Below are 20,531 nucleotides of genomic sequence, written 5' to 3'. Positions count from 1 at the left end.
AAGTCCGATTCCCGTTTTTTACAACACTGTCTAAAACGGAAAAATACACCGCTATTCTGTAATTCGTACTCCCTCCGTCCCAATAGATAATATACATTTGGTGTGGACACGGAGACCAAGAAAAAGTGTAAAAAATGAGTAAAGTTAGATGAAAAGTGAGTAAAGTGGCGAGACCTATTTGTATTTAATTATAGATGTGTGATAGTAGGGGAAAGTATTGGGTATAATAGTGTTTATATAATTATAAAATGAAGATATTGGAAGAAAGTAGTTAGGGTAATAGTGTTTTACATTATTAAAAGTTGCTATTTTAGGAATGTATAGAAATGATGAGACGTTTCAAAAAGAAAATTGTATAGAAATGACTGAGCCGGAGGAGTAGTTATTTTCAAGCACAAACAGAAATTAGGAAAACATGATTACCACAACCGATGGCATTATCAGAAGAATGAGCAAAGCAATTGGCATTGCTGGAATGCTCATGATGCACTGTCAGGTGTCAACTAGTGGATATTGGGGCCACGTGCAAGCAACAAACAACATGCAAAGATTACAAGTTGACTAATCACACAAAAGGAAAAGAAATTAATGGTGAAAGATAAAAAAAAGAGAATATAAATTAATTATTTGAAAAATGAAAATGTTAGATAATAAAAAAATATCTCAATTATTTTTTTAAATATCTAATTGGACAATGTATATGAAACTAATAAGCGAACTCTTATATACAAATAAATTATGGAAGAAAACATTTAAGAAGAAAATTTGGAATGAATATCATCGCTCAACCAAAAATGACACAGAAAGAGTATGCTGTACTGTGTGTCATGAGAGATTGACACTTGGACAGTTAGACGATATGAGCTGTTTTTTTTATTACTAATGTGATTTATAACTTTATAATTTAAGTATTTGTTTTAAAATATCCTCAAAATGAGTTAGAGTCGAACCTGACCAAAAGAGGATAAACACTTGATCACTGGGTTATGGTATCTAATCGTTCTCACATGAGCAGTTTTCTAATTTGGTTACGTAGAAGAGCTTTTCCTTGAAATAAAACACCAACAATTATATTTGACCCTTCACAGTTAGTCTTCGATCTCGGTGTTCTGGGCTTGAGCCGAAACAATACTAATATACCATCTCTATTTCACATTTCAGTTTTCCTGAGCATAGGTATATTCTGCGTACAACATGACATATGCATGTTTAATTTGCTCTTAAACAACAAGTTTTGAAGCATGGCCTTCTTAAACTCTGTGGTGTTACACTTTACATCTCGGATCTAGTACGCTTTTCATCCTTTGCAAGTTCATCTATCTAAGAGGCCGGTTCTTGTCGGTTGAAAAATTCATTACGCAACAGAAAATATTATATATGAACACTGCCTTCGCCTTTGGTGTTAAAATATAAAATCTATAAAAGACCTTCTCTAACACCTTAAAGTTTTAGATGGGTTGGTTCTCTACATGGTATCATAATGGGACGGTTCGTTGAGAAAAACAGAGAACATGTACCAATCTTAATTTCTCACGTCTTTTCCCCAACTTGTTCTTCATCAAAGTAGACAAGTCAATACTGTAAACACAAACGTTACTCTCCACAAATCGCAATAATAAAGCCATGCATGCGCGATGATCCTCCCTAACGTATAAGTAGAAGTCTGATCAAAGGAACATCCCACACCACATTTCACATATGGTTAGCATGTTCCTTGTTCTTAGGTGGATTCAGGCCGTCACTACGATAATACAATTGGCCCGTTCGCAGTAGCGGATCCCGGATTAAATTTTACTGGGGCACAATAATTCAGTTAAACAAGTTTATAGAACTTATATGATCAAAATCAACCCGAATATGTCAGTATATATAATTATTTGACTTTAAACTAACTTGTTAGAATTACAATTTAAATGAGTCGAGCTTTGTATTTTTTATAGACAGTAGCCCATTATTATGATAGAATGCAGAACACTTGTACTAAACTTCATATAAGGCTTGGGCCGGGAATTGGTGAGGGCCCATCCGCCAGTACTGTAAATGTCCGCCCATGCCCATTAGCATATTCTTCTTGTCCAGAACCTTCATCTTGTTTATATGCTGCGCAGCACTGCCACTGAGTGTCTGAGTGGCATAATTAAAAGGGAAAATTAATTCTAACGTTCTTGAATTATTGACACTTTTTTTTATAGGTCCCTTAATTATAAATAAAAATGAATAAGTAATTGAACTTTTGATTTTTTACTATCATAGTCCTTCCGTTAAATTTTTGTTAACGTCCGTTACATCTTGCTGATGTGAAAACATTCCGGCCGGTTCTTTACCGTCATGCACCTTCTCTGCCCGTCTCCCTCCTTTCTTTTCTTTATATCACTCATTTTCTTTCTATCTCGTGACCCTCTCTGCCATAAAACACCCATAATACATACTATCATACCCACAATATGCTCTGGCCGCTCTTAATCCTCTCCGATCGCCACCGTAAGTAGTCGGCCACGGGTGTCGCCTGGCGGTGCTCTGACAGCCTCTTGGCTTAATTAAAGCCTCCAATCCTTTCCCCTGACCCATTTACCAACAAATTCCAACCCAATTAAACAATCCGACACCGCAATTATAAAAACCCCAATCTTATACCAAGAACCCTAGTTTACTGAGAAACCCTAATTTACTGAGATATTTTTTATTTATTTTTTAACTTGCCACATCAGCAAAATGTAACAGATGTTTACTAAAATTTAACCGAAGGATGGCGATAGGAAATATTCGAAACTTCAGTTACTTATCCATTTTTATTTATAGTTTAGAGACCTAGAAAAAAAAGTGTCAATAGTTCAGGGATGTTAGAATTAATTTTCCCTAATTAAAAACATAGTATTTTGTTTAAGTGCCTGGATCTATAAGGTTGCCGGTTGGAGTTATATTACCTTTCCTTTAAATTCTGAATTTGAGTTACTTGGATACGGTGTAAATAGACGGGATGATTTTGTATATCATAAGATGTATAGTAATCAACTTTCAATATTTAGAAATTGACAAAACAAAACTTCTAATGCCCCTGTTTCTATTCAAGAAGCGGAAGCTGCTTCGGGCTTCTCCTTTTTTTGACCTGTTTATATTAATAAGTGAGAGCATTTCTAAAGAGTTTTAAATGTTAACTTCTCTCTCGAAGTTTCTATTTTTTTTCCAAACATTTTTTCAACTCATTTACTTCTTACTTCTAATCCACTTCTTTACCTTTAAATAAAAAATCACTTTTTTAAATTTTGTCCAAATTAACAGCCCCAATATTTAACAATGATACAAGCTAAGTTAGCTTACTTGGGGTTATTTGCGGTCGTTTGGACAAAGAAGTTGGAGAGACTTATTCCTATTCTGTTGTCAAGAAATTAGACTTCTTTTTACGAACTGAACTTCCATATTATAAAATTAACGATATGCTTGACTTGCATATCAAATGAGTGGAGAATGAAATGAAATTTGTATTATAAATTTAAATGATGATTATGCGGGTGTTTGGCTCATCAACTTCTGAGCTTATAAGTACCAGAAGTCCACTTCACTTATTATGTAGACTGTTTGGCAAGTTCTCACCGGGGCTTAAATTAAGCTAAAAGAGCCCAAAAAAAAAAAACTGCGGGAGGTGGCTTTTTTTCCCTCCAACTTATTGCAACACCTTGTAACGGGTCTATTTATTTGTTTTGGCCTGTTCATTGTTTTTGTGCGTGCCCGCTCATTAAAAATTTAAACCTCTCACATTTAGTCACTATTTTCTCGTACCTTCTTCTTTTTCATATTTTTTTTTAATAACAAATTAGGTAAGTTAAACAGAGGCTATGATAGTCATTTGAGCTAAAGATTAACGAGGGCTCTTCTAAATTAGAACTTAAATTTAATGATTATCAAATGAGACAGAGGCCAAGAACTAAATATTTTGTTTATGTTTGTAGATGCACTGATATTCTAATTTCTAAACCATACTCTAAACAGTCGCCTAGTGCGATCCTTGGATAAAGCGACCAAGAAGAACGTTTACGGCACCAAAACATTTATATATACGTAGTTTATAACGATAAATTCATGCATTTATATATTTATATTCATCTAAATTGATTGTGTTATTAATTTTAAAACAATATTTTTGATAATGTCGATGTATAATTTTAATGTATATAAATTTTTTCTTTACGATCTTGAAAAATAAGGACACCGTTTTCAAAATTCGTTTAGACCATCCAAATCTCTAGGGCCGCCCCTGCAGTCGCCCGTTCTTTTTTCTTAACAAAAAACAATCGCAAATTTTGGTAATCTTTGCGTGTGCTAGTAATTTAGCAGTAGATTTTTCACAAAGCATGTTAATAGCATGCTTATACCAAACAATAAGTTTTACTTCATCAGCTAATAAAGTTGTCGTTTTAAGCCCTTGAAACCTTGATAGCCTAGTCGGAGAAAATGGGCCAAATTTTGACTTTTGAACTCAGAACAATCCTTTCTTTTCTTTTGTTTTTTTTGGCTAATTCAATCCTTTCACTTGTAAGTTGTACCACAAAGCTACTTGATATCTCGAGTCTCCACTGTCGATTGTCATTTGCTCTTTACACGGCCAATAGACACTGTGAAACACCTAAGCTTTGATTCTTTATATCAATAGCATCTCCGGTGTGTTGGTCTAAAAAATATTTGATTAAATCGTAAATGTAGTATGTTAGAACATGGTTGGATAGCTCAGTGGTTAAGAGTTTATCCTCTGTCGTCCCAACTCCTGGTTCGACCCTCATTTTGTTTGAATAATACTAGTTATATTGATAGTTCATATATTAAAAGTACAATTTTATTATTGTTCGTTATCAAAAATAGACTAATTCTTTATTACAATAATAAATGATATGAAATCTTGAACTCCATAAGTTGGCCAGATATAAGCTAGCAGATAAAAGGAATGTCCCCTTAGACTTGTTTTTTCTATACATAATCAATGCATTTTTTTATTTACAATATACTTTAATCACTTTTTATCCTTGGCATCTCATATTATGCATTTTCCTATTATTGGAATAACTTGTTATTAAACAAAATCAGAAAAATCTCAGTACTCGGAATGGTATTTCAATGACAAAATGGAAATACAACAACGAATGATAATCCAAGTAAAAGTCAATGTAAATAAACTAAACCCCAATGCCTAACCTTTCATATTAACAGAACCCCACGTCCCACACCCCTTGAACAAGCTTGATAGCCAATACAACATCTAGTAAGTATCATCTACTTATCAGGCATTATTCTAAGAATCGTTTGTAAATTCCCAGAAGTTGGCAATTTTCATTTGTGGCCGTCCTCTATATAAGTACCAAGCCCCTGCACCATAAACTTAACATTCCCATCTCTTCACACCCTCTTATCTCATCTCATCAGCACTAAATTTGCTCAAAACTGGTGAATCTTACGATGGCGGCCTCAACTTTACTGTTTGTAGCTTCAATTCTGCTGTCCTCCTTCGCGTTGAGTTGCAATGCTAGCGGAACCTTCTCAGCCCTGCAGAAATCTATTCTTCTCACATCTTCACCTAAAAGCGGACAAGGTATGTGTAGATCAAATATTTCCTTAGTATAGTAGTTGATTTTTATGCAGGTGTAAAATGTACTATTATTAGCAAAACATGTTCTGTTTGTGCTCTCCAAGGTCTCCAATAATAAAGTGGTCTCCATGTAACTTTTCCATGTTTAACTTGTGCTATAGGATTTATTTTTGATATATCTCAAATTAATGAAATCGATTGTTTATTAATTTGGTTGAGAATTGCATTGCAGTCTTGAAAGCTGGAGAAGCAAACATCACTGTGACATGGTCTTTCAACAAAACCTATCCAGCTGGAACAGATTCGGCGTACAAGACTGTTAAGGTAAAGCTCTGCTATGCTCCCATCAGCCAAAAAGATCGCGGATGGCGCAAAACAAAAGACGAGCTTAAGAAGGACAGAACTTGCCAGCACAAGATTGTGAAAAGGGATTACAAACCTGAGAGCGATTCGGTTACTTGGACTGTAGAAAGAGATATTCCCACAGCAACATACTTCGTAAGGGCTTATGTTTTCAATGCAGAGGAGAAAGAAGTTGCCTATGGCCAAAGCACTAATGATGGAAAGAAAACGAACTTGTTTGAAGTAGAGGCAATCACAGGGCGCCACGTCTCCCTTGATATTGCATCTGCGTGCTTCTCTGTGTTCTCTATTGTGTCTCTTGCTGGCTTCTTCTACCTGGAGAAACGAAAGGCAAATGCTTCGCAGCAAAAGTAAGGGGAGGTTATTTGTCGTTTAAAGTAACCGAAAGGCAATTGCTTGACATTGAGCTTTGATTGATGCTCGAATTAGGTCTATTGAAGAAGTAGTTTGTCATGAGATTGCATAGATTTTACAAAGCTAGAAGTTTTGGGTTTGATTAAAGATACAATTTGAAGTAGATATGGAAATTGATTGTTACTTGGATAGTGCAAATAATTATATGTAATGTATTATTTGAGATTATAGTGAGTGATGGTAGAAAAATGTTATGTGAGTTATCAAATGTAATTGTGTTATAAGTTGGAGATAATTACAAGTTTATAACAAGTGAAGACTTATTATTTATTGATTATTAATTAAACAGTTTCAAAAATTAAAAACACTTGTGATGTATTATATATAATACGAATCTCTATTATAATCCTTTTAAATATAATTTAAAATTAGTTAAAAAGTAAAATTATTGTCAACTACATTTATTAATATTTAAACAAATCTTATAAACAAATGTATAACTTATAAAAGACAAACTGAAAGTGAATTAAAATTTCATATAAATAAATATGAATCTTCTTAATTTTGGTGTTTTTCTACTCTAAAGTAAATAGTAAGTTATCATATACCCGACATATGATAAAAAATGTTCTTCTTTTTATAAATGAAAAAATAAAATGGAATATTTATAAAAATACTAAATTTTTACAAAACATATACAAAAATACTGTCAAGTGGATATTTTTTTTAAATTATTATTTTTTACAAATTATTTATAAAAATACAATTTGCAATTTCACTTGCAACATCAATTTGCAACTGTTGCAAATGAGGTTGCATATATTGCAAATAAAATTTCTATTTATAACTGTTGTAAATGTTGTTGAAAATGAGGTTGCAAATTCTATTTATTGCCTAAGTTAAAATCGTATTTAGTGAGTATTGTACAAACATAATAAAAATAGTGTTCTATTGATTTAAGAAATCATTTTAATATATCAACTCCAATAACATGTCTTATCATTGAAATAGTAATATATTTGAATTATTATTGGAGGAAAATGAAAAGCAGAGAGGAGAGATATGTGTTGAAATGGAAGGATGATAATTTTCTAATGATAGAAATAGTTTTGGGACATGCATAGTAGTGGCTCAAAAATAAGACATTTGTTTTTGTCCTAGTGTTTTAAAATACTATCGGAAAATTATTGGAACACTGCTCAAATGTCTTAAATTTTGATTTAGGATATTAATCGAGGACATTGTTGGACTTGATTTTACTTTCTTTTACAAATTGCAATTCCTAGAACTTGGAAGGCTTTGTTGATAAATCAACGTCTCATAGGCTCTGTCACTTGGATGAATAAAATATGTATTCTAAATTCTAGAGGCGATTAGAGAAAATTATTAAAATATTAATAAAATGATGTTAAAATTCAAATTACAAAAAGTAAAATTTGAACTATATAACCTTGCTCCAACGGGTTTAAAACTATTGCAATATGGATACCAAAAATAAGTTTTACTTCTTCGGCTAATAAAAGTCGTCGCTTTTGGTTCTTTGGAAACCTTGATAGCCTAGTTGGAGAAACCGGGGCCAAATTTTGAATTTTAAGACTCAGAATAATCCTTTCACTTGTACCACAAATCCACTTGATGATCTCGAGTCTCCGCTGTCTATTGTCATTTGCTCTTTTAGTCTTTACACGGCCAACAGACATTGTGAAAAATTAACAAAATCAGAAAAAATCTCAGCACTCCAATGCTATCAAATATGAAACATGACAGATGAACATACAACAACGAATGATAATCCATGTAAAAGTCAATATTAATAAACTAAACCCCAATACCTTACCTTTTATATCAACATAACCCCACGTCCCCCACCCCTTGAGCAAGCTTGGTAGCCAATGCAACATCTAAGTATCATCTAATTATCAGGCATTATTCTAAGAATCGTTTGTAAATTCGTAAAAGCTGGCAATTTTCATTTGTTTTGACTATGATTATTAAAAACCAAAAAGGCAGTCCAGTGACCATTTCCTCGCCCTCTTTGTCCTTGTGGCCGTCCTCTATATAAGTACCAAGCCCCTGCACCATAAACTTAACATTCCCATCTCTTCACATCCTCTTATCTCATCTCATCATCACTCATTACTCAGTTTATTTGCTCTCTTACGATGGCGGCCTCGACTCTACTGTTTGTAGCTTCAATTCTGCTGTCCTCCTTCGCGTTGAGTTGCTATGCTAGCGGAACCTTCTCAGCGCTGCAGAAATCTATACTTCTCACATCTTCACCTAAAAGCGGACAAGGTATGTGTAGATCAAATATTTCCTTATTGGTAGTTAATTTTTATGCATGTGTAACATGTGTTGAGTTTTAATCGGAGACTTTGGACAGAACATTGTAAAATATATTAATAGCAAAATATGTTCTGCAAGCAGTACATACGTGGTCTCTGATGTCTCCAATAATAAAATGATCTCTACATAACTTTTTCATGTGTAATTTATACTATCAAGATTTATTTTTGATATATCTTAAATTAATGAAATGGATAGTTTATTGATTTGGTTGAGAAATTGAATTGCAGTCTTGAAAGCTGGAGAAGCAAACATCACTGTGACATGGTCTTTCAACAAAACCTATCCCGCTGGAACAGATTCGGCGTACAAGACTGTTAAGGTAAAGCTCTGCTATGCTCCCATCAGCCAAAAAGACCGCGGATGGCGCAAAACAAAAGATGAGCTTAAGAAGGACAGAACTTGCCAACACAAGATTGTGAAAAGGGATTACAAACCTGAGACGGATTCGGTTACTTGGACTGTTGAAAGAGATATCCCAACAGCAACATACTTTGTAAGGGCTTATGTTTATAATGCAGAGGAGAAAGAAGTTGCCTATGGCCAAAGCACTAATGATGGAAAGAAAACGAACTTGTTTGAAGTAGAGGCAATCACTGGACGCCACGTCTCCCTTGATATTGCATCTGTGTGCTTCTCTGTTTTCTCTATTGTGTCTCTAGCTGGCTTCTTCTACCTGGAGAAACGAAAGGGAGCTGCTTCGCAGCAAAAGTAAGGGAAGGTTATTTGTCGTTTAAAGTATGTGCGCGGTTATATTAGGCTCCGCAATCTTATGTTAACTCATCAATAAGCAGACCTTGTTGTAACTTTATAGGGCATAGATGAGTGGATGAGAGACTTGGGAGTTACATAGTTCTTTCTGTTTGTTATATACTGAAGGTTTTAATTTACATCTTATGAAATTTCTGAAGTGTCTGTTTACTAGTACTATGCAATTTGTGTTTGCTATGATTGAGTTGTTCATGTATAAGATCTATTATTATATCATTTGATAGAAAACAGCATAGTTCTAACTTGTCATCTGGATTCTGGATGACAGAACTGCATACTCAACGGGTGATAAGCTAGTATGAGCTATATTTTTTTTTTTTTTTTTTTTACACACAAGGGGGGTGGTCTATCAAGAACTTTGGAGCTCTCATCTTCCTTGTAGAAAATTATCAGTACTTAATTAGTAAAAAATATGTTTATGGCGAAGTATATAGTACACTGTAAACAAGACTTCTGCACAGAAGATCTGTTATATGCAGTTTTATTCTTATATTTCATAGTAAGTGACTGGTTTCTGGTATAATATATCGGATAACAAACAGATCGTGCAAATGACAATAATCGAAAGAGAATTCCAGTCAAAAACCTCCTTATTGCAGGTCTGAAGTCTGAACCACCAATTGAGATCAAATATAGCATTTAGCATGCACCCGAGGCCGAGGCAGTTTCTTAAATAACTAAGCTTATATGTCTTGCAAACTAGTATTTGTTCAACAAATTTCGAAATGAGTGAGAATTGAACCTAGATGCTGGAATTTTGGAAGTTCGGCATTCCCTTAATCTTAATTACTGCAGAATAAATTAAATGAGGCAAAATCACAGCTTATAATAGTCAACTTTGCCAACTGGTCAATAAACTAGGCCAACATCATCTTTCTTTTTCTGGTTTTCATTATCAATTGCACTCTGAAATTAATAATGGAAGTCAACTAAAACAAAGTAATATTAACTTACTTAACAGTTATCAGCATGATCAAACTTATACCTCACATGGATTCCGAATAGTAAATTGAAGTCAACTGCCAAAGATGCTGAAAATTTTTGCAGTAGGTTTATATATGACCACATAGGGCCTCGTGTTGCGAGTTAATTAGTGAATGAAAGTACCGACTCATTAGCTCTCTTGTCCTAACATGATTAAATTTTGCAGAAGAGTAAAGCAACCTCCACGGAAATGGATACAGAATAATATCTTGTTCGTCATTTACTTGACAGTTTTTTAAGCCAAAACTAATAAGAGAATATTTTAGGATAAAAAAAATAATACAGAATCTGTTACGATATGAGTCGGAGCATCAGGTGTACAACGTAAATAATATCTTGTCCGTCATTTACTTGACAGTTCTTTAAGCCAAAACTAATAAAAGAATATCTTAGGATAAAAAAATATTGCCAAACATAATATAGTATGGTCTGTTCTTGACATACGTCTTTTAGTACCATATATTTAGCTCAAAAAAAAAAAAACCCTAGACAGTTTAATCCTAAATTTTTGATGTATATACACTATCATTCAACGAAAAATTGACTCATCTTAGAATTTTTTTACATCCAGCAGTATGCCAGTATCATTTGTATATTGTGGACCGGTTGTCAATATAGTAACGATAGGTAGGGTTGATGTTTCATTTTATTAATTTTACAAGTTACGTACAGTCCGTACTCCATAAGAATAAAGTACAAAAACGTCATGTTTTAAAATGCATAGATTAAATATTTCACGGAGCAGGAAGATTCCTAAGGAATTGCTCCTCTCCAAAGTGATGTCTAAATGCTGAACAACTGATTATTTAAATGCTGAACGGACAAGGATACAATTGATGGCTTTAACATTGATAGAGATGGCATCAAAGCTCTGATCCTGGTAAATTCAGTAACATCTTTTGTTCTGTCAAGTGGGTTCCAATTCAGAAAATTGTTGATACTTCATGAACCATGAACTAGATCCATATAGCAACAATAACTGCATTCTTGTGGCACAAAGTTGCTTCCTAGAAAAAGGTCCATTATTGTGATTTTTTTTAATGTGAAGACATTTACATCTTTATTAAATGTTAGTGCCCACAACTATAATTTCTGATGTAGCATCAATGCATCTTGACACAGGATATAATTGCTGGCGGAACGGATACAATCTACACAGCTCTAGAATGGACAATGGCAGAACTTTTAGGCAACCAAAAGCCATGAAGCTAGTGCAAGATGAGGTAAGGTATATTTGCAGAGGTAAATCTAACATAACTTATCCAGATGAGTTTGAAAACATGGACTACTTAAAAGCAGTGGTTAAAGAGACCACCAATCACAGAAAAGTCCCTCTGCTTGTAGTTGCAACTCCATTTTCTAGTTAAGTAGGTTATCTTTATTCTTCTACCATGTTTTGCTTGGTCCATTTAATAATTTTGAAAATAAATTCAAGAATTAAATAAAATTAACTACACCATCTAGCTGTGTACCTGTATTCTCCTAATATAGCCCAGGTTTTAGCTCAGTGTTCTGGATGTAAAACAAAATTAACGTAGCGAATGGATCACACGGAGATATCTCATCAATGGCATGAAAGCAAACCAACCAACCAAAAAAAATGTTCGCACCAAGATTTCATTTTAATAAATTAAAATCATGAGATAATTTGAGCACGATTGGATAGCCCAAGTAGTTAAGAATTTATCCTCCGTTGGCCCAGTTTGCAGTGAATTGAGGAAAGTATGAGTTGAGTTGTTCAGAAAAGCCTTGAAAGTATTAAAGTTTTGAAATGTAAGCAATCAAAAAGTAGCTAGTTTTTCTCTTCCTGACATGTAAATTTTCTCCAATTCTTTGCTTATCTCTCAACATCTCCATGGGAAATTGTCTGTGATCCGGGATTCTATTTGAAACATGTACAACAGATACCACACCTAAATCATTCAGCTAAAAATAAAATTGAAAAATGAAAGTGCATATATACCTGACCAATAAAGTATTGAGTAAAGTGCAATATGTGTACCTAAAGTATGCCTCTAATGCAAGGTGTGTACCTAAAGTTTCGATTAAGTAAAATGTGTACCTAAACTATACATAATGGTGCAATGTGTGTGCTGCTGTGAAGTGTGGCTAACAGACGTTAAGTCTGTGTTCTTTCCCTCCATAAAGCACATACTTGCTCCCTCTTTCCTAGCCGCCGCGGTCTTCATTTTTTGCTTGGATGGAAATGTATTATGCATGTGGGTTCATGCATGGCTGTGCAGAGGAGTTTTTGATTTAAAGGGTTCTACTGTAGTCATAATTTACCTCGATGTGCTTGTGTGTTGTTCGAAGATTGTTCTGTATTTTTAAGACATGGTCGCATGCCAAATTCCCAATTATCCTTGGTTTAGATTAATTTACTCAGTTGTTTTCATATTGTTCAGTTGTGCTCAAATTAAATTAATTTTTTAATTTTGTGCTCAGAGAAATACATTTCTTTTAAAAATTAATAGTTTAGGAGGCAACGAATTGAAAGGATTTGGACGTATTTATACCTCAATTACAATAAACATTTTGAAAAGTAAAGTCGTCTATTAACGCTTGCAAGTGGAGCATTTGAGCCGGGACTCAAATTTTAAGGGGTCCAAATTTGATAAAACACTGTATATATTAAATATAGTACTTAATTTGATTAAATAAATTATTTATTTATTTATTTATCTTAAAATCTTTGATTTTTGTATAAAAAATTATTTAAATATCTAATCAGAATTTAATATTCAAAACTATTAAAACTTAACTTATGTAGTTTTCTTTTACAATTTATAATTTAAAATTTGTTTATAAATTAATCTTAGAACAGATACTCATTTGTAAGTTTATAAGCCTTATTTGTCAAAAAAAAATTATATTAATTAACGTAAACAATCACATATACAATGTAATATTATTTGTAAAAATAGATTATTCAATATAATATTTTTTTTATTATTTTTCATATAAATATAAATAATATTACTTTTATATAATTTATTATCTATGATTTATAATAATATAAATTTATATGAAAATACAATTTTTATATTTTCCGGAGGTCTTAAAATTAAAGACATTCTTATTTTCTACCAGTCCACCGTACCAAGAATTTAAAAGAATTACAAGTTCACAGTGTTCAGATGCATTCTAGGCAAATTTAATTGATCAAGAGCTTTCATTAACAAAGCTTACACATCATGAGTTTTGCCTTCAAAATAACCATCATCAACATTCTCACACTATCTTCTTCCGCTCATGGCCAAATGAATTATACGCGGTCATTTGGAAAAATATATGCATTTGGAGACTCCCTCTGTGACACTGGCAACACAACCCTCCTTATGGCAAAACATTCTTTCAGCATTCCACCAACAGATACTCTGACAAATGCCTCGTGATCAAATTTATTGTATCTAAGTTGTTATCTTTATCATACTAGCCTTTAACCCGTGCAAAGCACGGCCGGGAATATAATTCGTAATTTATTAATTATAATTTAAATTTTAACACCATTTTATTAGTATTTTAGTATTAATGAATTGGATTTTAGTTAAATTATATTAACCAACTGATTATATCTTCTAACGGAAATTTAGCTTTCACAATTAATATTATTCAATTAATTTTAAATCAAAATTTTCATATTTCATATATCTTCATATGTTACGTAATGGTTCGTGTTTGTAACGAAATAGAACACGTTACAGTTAAATTTCGAGTAAAATACGTTATAATTAAAAAGTAGCGTCTCTAATTATTTATATGTATTTTAGACAAAAGATATTAAAAATTATATATTTATAATTACTTATACATTTGTCTATAAGTATTTTTTAATATGAATATATGTTATTAATAGTAGTTTCACCTTTTTCAACTAATTATAAATTATATTTAATAAGATATTAATATACATAAGGAGTGTTTTTAGTATATAAAACTGTTTAATAGATATCTACATGTTGTAGAGTTTTAGTTTTAGAGGAGAGTACCAAACCAAAATTTTGTACGACTACAAATTATACACATGTTGGCTTTTTATAGTATAGTATAGATTTATAACCACCTTATCGTAACACAACTGCTGATAAGTCAAGTGGTGTAAATTTTGCAGCTGCTGGTTCTACGGCTATAGAGCATGAATTCTGGTTGACAAAGTTCTTAGATAGTCAAGGGTGTATAGACATAAAAGCTACATCACAGAAGTGCAAGGTAGTGTTTGATGAGGCCTTGATATGGGTTGGTGAAATTGGAGCTAATGACTATGCATGTATAGTGTTTGAGAGAGCAAGTATGTGCTTTATGGAGGGAGAAAATGAAGGGGAATTAAGAAGACAGACTTAACGTCTGTTAACCACACTTCACAGAAGCACACACATTGCACCATTACATATAGTTTAGGTACACATTTTGCTTAATCGAAACTTTAGGTACACACCTTGCACAAGAGGTATACTTTAGGTACACACATTGCATGTCTGTTAGGCAGGCATAAAACATGCATAAAATTTCGGTTACATATTTTTATTAAAAAATAAATACAGTAAATTAAAAGTGATAAGCAGCTGTATCAGACTTTCTCATCAAGCCTGCCATCTATTTGCACGAAAGTCTTTCCACCCCGTCTCCAATAGTTTTGCAAAATAATGATTTGAATGTACGGTTAAAGCAAAGTGTCGTATATAAAAAAACAGCGTAGTAAGTAAATAGCAGGGCAAGTTAGTTACTCACATGATAATGTAATATTGTGTATGAGCTCCTATCAGAGAGGTAACACTCTTATGCAAGCCGAAGAATGATGATCCAGGACAAAAGTCTAGCAAAAGTCATGACACATTAAGCAGCAGAGCTGCAGAAGTAACTCCAGGGAGATCAAATCTATAAACCAATTCATAGTGAATTTCAGATAAATTAGAAAAGACTTTACTGACCTTACTAAAAGGCGACTGGCGTGAGACCCAAGCGACCTTGCTGACATAATAAATTTCCAATGTAGAAGAAGAGGTGGAAGAAATTGGTGAAGTAATATTGATGTATCCGGTAGACATTACAGGTGACGGTCACTCCAATTTAATCAACATGGTTTGTCTCCAGACTCTGTACAAATGTGACAATCTATTATAATTCAAAAGGCTAAGTCATGAAAGGAAAGGCTTTAAAATCTTTAATTACATAATGCCTTGGAAAACTAGCAACAACCAGATAAGTTCCTAATAAGGACCCTCCGGAAGGGTTAAAAGTATGAGACATCGTCAGGGAGGGATGGTCCGAAAAAATTCATCCCCACATGTTCTTAACTTTTTATTCTCATTTGTGATGACTGATGAATGCAGCATACAAGTTGTTCTGCCTTAATTCTGTTACGAACTATTAGAAAATGGAAAATTTGAGGCATATTGAAAACATGTTCTTGAAATAATTTTGCCGAACTCATAGTTGTAAGTAATTTCTTGCTATGAGGACTTAAACTTTTATGGTAGATCTAAGACATTTCTTAGTATAATCCATGAATAAATTGAGTTGGAAATGGTTAAGTTGAAGTGGGTTGTGTGGTTGCTTGAATCGTAGCAATTTGAATATCACATTGATTGATAATGAAAGATTATGGATTTATAATACTTCACATTAAAGTGTAGTGTGCTTATCTTTATATTATAAGGTTTGACCACATACTTAACATTAGTATTTTTAAAGTTTTCTAATTATATCAGATGGGGTATTTTTGTAATTTTTGTGCCTGACAAAGAGAGCAGAATTTTTAAACCCTTATGTTGTGTTTGGTTGGGATGAATGATTCTGGACGGAATGGAATGGAAAATGAACTATTTTATGGACAATTTTTGAAAAATTTCATTCTTTCCTCCATTCCATTCCTTACATCATGTATGCTAGATATCACATCTTCAATTTGAGATGGAATCTCTCCCCTCCTCAATTTCTTCTCAATCTTATCATAGCAATTTTGCACTTCCTCAAAATTTTTTCAAAACTTTCTTCCTATCTCTATTAGTTTCAAGTATTTTTACTTATTCCATTCCATTCTCCCCAACCAAACACAACATTAGTTCAAGGATTAAGCGTAAATATAACGATTTGCAGCCGTAACTAGTTTTAAACATGATTCCCATTTCCCACTATTAACAGGAAATCTTGATTCCCCTTGTGGATAATTTAAGGATGATACAAGAAAGAAAAATATGAAAGAAAGATAACATGCTTTAGATGTGATCTAACACCCTGCAAGATCTTAATTTACTTGTTTAATTCCCTGGTGGCCAGTTTAAATCTCAAAGTTCCACTTAAACCCGAAATAATAATACCGTCCAGACTAAATGCAGTCGCGAAAGTGGAGCAGAAGATCCTTAGGCCGGAACTCTCTGCGTCCCTTTTTAGTTGTCACATTTGATTTGTGCCGGTCAAATGGATCAAAGTTTAACTGAAATTTATTAATATTTTGTCAATTGAAAAAATAAAAAAAATATGTCACCGGAAATAATTTTTAATCTACTTTAAAATATAATTTTCAGTTTTTTAAAATAATGAAAGAATGACTTGTAATCTTTAGTCAAAACTTAGTCAACTTGATCAACAAAAATAAAAATATGACAACTAAAAAAGGACGAAAGAGATATATAATTTAAAATTCTCCAACGCCTCTTGATAATATAAAACAAAGTAGAATAAATCATCACACATATACAGTACTACCAACTCACTACCTAGTACCTACTACTCTTTAGAAAGCTGGAACACTTAGTTGTTTTTATTGGAAATACAAGTACAAATATCCTAGCCCTTCATTTCATTTTTAATCCATTTACTTTTGTCATCGCGTATGTATTTTTTATTATGGAATTTTTTTGCACTCCAATAATTCTAACATACCAGTTGAAAGCCATGCACAGGCTATTTTCAATATTTATCATATTGTTTATATTTTGTGTTGTTTTTTAAATTAATACCATGTGTCTAGACACCTCAATTCATAACAAAATTATGAGAATAATTCTCCCCTAACAATTACTAGTAATTTAAAATGTCCCAATAATCATGGAAGGATACTGACCACCGCATTTAGAAAAATGGTTATTTTTGCTCCGAAGAGTCAATTTATATCAACATGCGTCTTGAACGTTTTTAGCTCTAGCGGAGTGTAGCCCATGCAGATGCAAATTCCAAAGCCCCACAGCCACAGGATTAAACAGGTGATAATCGAGTTCAAATATTTAACTGAACTCTGACTCATTTAATTAACTATTTTAAATTAGTTTAAATATTTTACCGAATTCACGTGTAAATTATTAAGATATTAGTTTCATTTTATAAATCAGGAAAATAAATTTTAGTAATTATTTATTTATAATTATAAAAGAGTTCTAATTCGAGTCAGTTCTGAAATTCGAGAATTCCCGGGCATCTCGAGAATATCTGAGAATAGATACTCAGCGGTGATAGTCGAGTTCAAGTCGAATTACCGGCAAACTCTACTTAAAGTACAGCTCTCCATGTATTGGACCTCATTACAACAACTTAAGAAATCCCATAATTTCTCAAGAAGCTAAACAACTACCCCGAAAGATGAAACTATCAGCATGGCTGCAACCTTTCATCACCTTTCTCTTACCCTTGATCTTAACTTTCTTTCTTTTCCATCGATTTTTGGCTAAAAAACCAAGTAAAAAAAACCTCCCACCCTCTCCGCTAAGGCTACCAATCATTGGCCATATGCATAAACTTGGAACCTTACCGCACCGTCCACTCCTCAGCTTGTCCAAAAAATATGGACCACTCATGTTACTTCACCTCGGAAGCATTCCAACTCTGATTGTTTCGTCTGCCGAGGCGGCTGAAGAGGTCATGAAAACTCACGATCTCAAGTTCGCGGACAGGGTTCGAACCTATGCTAATGAGAAGCTTCTGTATTGTTACAAGGACGTGGGTATGGCGCCTTATGGCGAGTACTGGAGAAAAATGAAAAGCTTTTGTGTCGTCCAGCTTTTGAGCAACAAAAGGGTTCAAGATATGGGAACAATAAGAGAGGAAGAAGCGGCTCTGTTGGTTAATAAGATTGTTGAGTCTAATTCTTCGGTTGTGGACTTGAGTGAAATGTTGGTAACGCTCACTAATAATGTTGTTTCTACAGCGGCTTTGGGTAGAAAAGTTGATCAAGGGGGGAGTGGGAGGAAGTTGTGGATGTTGATGAAGGAAACAGAGGAATTACTTGGCCGATTTGATGTGGGAACGTTTATTCCGTGGCTTTCATGGATCAATACAGTTTCAGGTTTTAATGCCAGAGTGGATAAAGTTGCAGAGGAGAATGATGAGTTTTTTGAACGGATATTGGAAGAGCGGATGAAGGGTGAGAAAGTTGAAGAAACAGAGGATTTTCTTGATGTTTTGCTCGGGATAGACAAGGATGCCCCCGGTGGCTTTGACATTGATAGAGATAGCATCAAAGCTCTGATCCTGGTAAATTCTTTAAAACCTTTCTGTTTGTCAAAGGGATTTGAATTCAGATCTGTTTGGGAACGCAGATTTCATTTGAAACTCTGAATTTGCACAATTAACCTGTTTGGTAATATGAATTTGGATTTCATTTGAAGTACATACTATTCAAATGTTAGTATAAACTTGAGAATTTGAAATGACAACTCAAATCCTGTTATTTGAAATCCATCATTTGAAATGAAATGTACGTTTCTTAACGCCGTCTTTTGTTTATATACTTCATGAAATTTGGATACAATTCATATAGCAATAGGTTAAATCTATGTGGACGAAGTTGCTTCCAAGAATAAGGTGTATAATGCAATATTTTACTATTAAAACTTGAGATTTAACAATATCATCATCTTCGTGAAACAGGATATTATTGCTGGTGGTACCGACACTACCCACACAGCTCTGGAATGGACAATGACAGAACTTTTAAGGCACCCGAAAGTCATGAAGCAAGTACAAATTGAGGTGAGGAATACTCTCAGAGGCAAATCCAACATAACTTATCCGGATGACTTTGAAAACATGCACTACTTGAAAGCGGTGATTAAAGAGACATTGCGAATCCATCCACCACTCCCATTACTAATCCCTCGAGTTGCAAGACAAGATGTGAAGTTTATGGGCTATGATATTGCAGCTGGAACAATGGTTATTATCAACGCCTGGGGGATCGGAAGGGACCCTACTTTGTGGGATGAACCGGATGAATTTAGGCCAGAAAGGTTCTTGAATTCAACAATAGATTACAAAGGTCATGACTTCGAGTTGATTCCATTTGGCGCTGGAAGGAGGGGTTGTCCCGGGATAAATTTTGCCATGTCGACTTATGAGTTTGTGTTGGCAAATCTTCTGCACAAGTTTGAGTGGGAACTCCCTAATGGAATGAAGTGTGATGAGCTGAATATGGATGAGTGTGCTGGCCTTACTGTTCACAAAAAAGTACCTCTTCTTGTCGTTGCACGTCCATTATCTAGTTAACTAGCTTGTCCTTATCCTTCTACCATGTTCTGCTTGGATGATTTTCATTATTGAATATTGAAGAAACATGTATGATGGATGGATCCTCTTTGCCGTCCATTTAATAATTTAAAAAATGTAAGGTGAAGAAATAAAGATATTTAAGTAGCATTTGATTGTAGCATGATCTCAGGATATAGCCTAAGTTTTGGTTCAGTTTTCTTTATGTATAAGAAAATTACAACAGCAAATAGATCACATGAGATATCTTGCCAATGGCGTAAAAACGAATCAAGCAAACGAGAAAATATATATCACTGACAGTCTGACATGCTTAAATCCCTCCATTGCGCGACACTAATTCTCCGGCTTGCTTACGATCATTTGTATCATCGGTTTTTTTATACAACTGATCCTGCTCCATGGTCTGAAGTTGAAAATGGTTCAACACTGTAACATATTCAGAAAGACAACTCCATAAAGGAAGCAAGAAATGAGTGTGCATACTCCATAACATAACATTTGCGCCAAGACTAGTATACTTGTTCTCTTGATGTCAGCCACTAAATACGAAGAGCAACAAACGTAAACATCAAGGGGTGGTGGCGCAGTTGGCTAGCGCGTAGGTCTCATAGCATTAGAGTTATCCTGAGGTCGAGAGTTCGAGCCTCTCTCACCCCAT

The 20,531-nt window shown here is 33.8% G+C and overlaps 3 protein-coding genes and 1 non-coding gene across 4 annotated transcripts; all 4 read left to right on the top strand.

Annotated features, from left to right (window-relative positions):
* The first annotated feature begins 5,328 nt into the window (after positions 1 to 5,328).
* On the top strand, positions 5,329 to 6,620 carry LOC108192630 (high-affinity nitrate transporter 3.2). The gene is made up of 2 exons (XM_017372779.2): positions 5,329 to 5,578; positions 5,808 to 6,620. The coding sequence occupies exons 1-2, from the start codon at positions 5,446 to 5,448 to the stop codon at positions 6,290 to 6,292; spliced, it is 618 nt and encodes a 205-aa protein (XP_017228268.1). The 5' UTR covers positions 5,329 to 5,445; the 3' UTR covers positions 6,293 to 6,620.
* A 1,702-nt stretch (positions 6,621 to 8,322) lies between these two features.
* LOC108224402 (high-affinity nitrate transporter 3.1) lies at positions 8,323 to 9,548 on the top strand. Its single transcript, XM_017399004.2, has 2 exons — positions 8,323 to 8,587; positions 8,869 to 9,548. The coding sequence occupies exons 1-2, from the start codon at positions 8,455 to 8,457 to the stop codon at positions 9,351 to 9,353; spliced, it is 618 nt and encodes a 205-aa protein (XP_017254493.1). The 5' UTR covers positions 8,323 to 8,454; the 3' UTR covers positions 9,354 to 9,548.
* An 8,322-nt stretch (positions 9,549 to 17,870) lies between these two features.
* On the top strand, positions 17,871 to 20,107 carry LOC108224401 (cytochrome P450 736A117-like). The gene is made up of 2 exons (XM_017399003.2): positions 17,871 to 18,859; positions 19,256 to 20,107. The coding sequence occupies exons 1-2, from the start codon at positions 17,969 to 17,971 to the stop codon at positions 19,868 to 19,870; spliced, it is 1,506 nt and encodes a 501-aa protein (XP_017254492.1). The 5' UTR covers positions 17,871 to 17,968; the 3' UTR covers positions 19,871 to 20,107.
* A 338-nt stretch (positions 20,108 to 20,445) lies between these two features.
* TRNAM-CAU (transfer RNA methionine (anticodon CAU)) lies at positions 20,446 to 20,530 on the top strand. Its single transcript is given in 2 exon segments — positions 20,446 to 20,483; positions 20,495 to 20,530. It is a non-coding gene; the product is annotated as a tRNA-Met (tRNA).
* The last annotated feature ends 1 nt before the right edge of the window (position 20,531 follows it).

This window comes from Daucus carota, chromosome 6 (assembly GCF_001625215.2).
Source record: "Daucus carota subsp. sativus chromosome 6, DH1 v3.0, whole genome shotgun sequence".
Taxonomy (NCBI): Eukaryota; Viridiplantae; Streptophyta; class Magnoliopsida; order Apiales; family Apiaceae; genus Daucus; species Daucus carota.
Note: the sequence above shows the minus strand (reverse complement) of the source record. Positions and strands in the feature narration are given on the sequence as shown.

What these genes read in the sequence shown, in the direction of transcription:
- LOC108192630 (XM_017372779.2), top strand. Translation starts at nt 5,446, where the DNA reads ATGGCGGCCTCAACTTTACTGTTTGTAGCTTCAATTCTGCTGTCCTCC. An exon ending in TTCACCTAAAAGCGGACAAG is followed by an intron (nt 5,579 to 5,807) that starts GTATGTGTAGAT and finishes ATTGCATTGCAG; the next exon opens with TCTTGAAAGCTGGAGAAGCA.
- LOC108224402 (XM_017399004.2), top strand. Translation starts at nt 8,455, where the DNA reads ATGGCGGCCTCGACTCTACTGTTTGTAGCTTCAATTCTGCTGTCCTCC. An exon ending in TTCACCTAAAAGCGGACAAG is followed by an intron (nt 8,588 to 8,868) that starts GTATGTGTAGAT and finishes ATTGAATTGCAG; the next exon opens with TCTTGAAAGCTGGAGAAGCA.
- LOC108224401 (XM_017399003.2), top strand. Translation starts at nt 17,969, where the DNA reads ATGAAACTATCAGCATGGCTGCAACCTTTCATCACCTTTCTCTTACCC. An exon ending in GCATCAAAGCTCTGATCCTG is followed by an intron (nt 18,860 to 19,255) that starts GTAAATTCTTTA and finishes TTCGTGAAACAG; the next exon opens with GATATTATTGCTGGTGGTAC.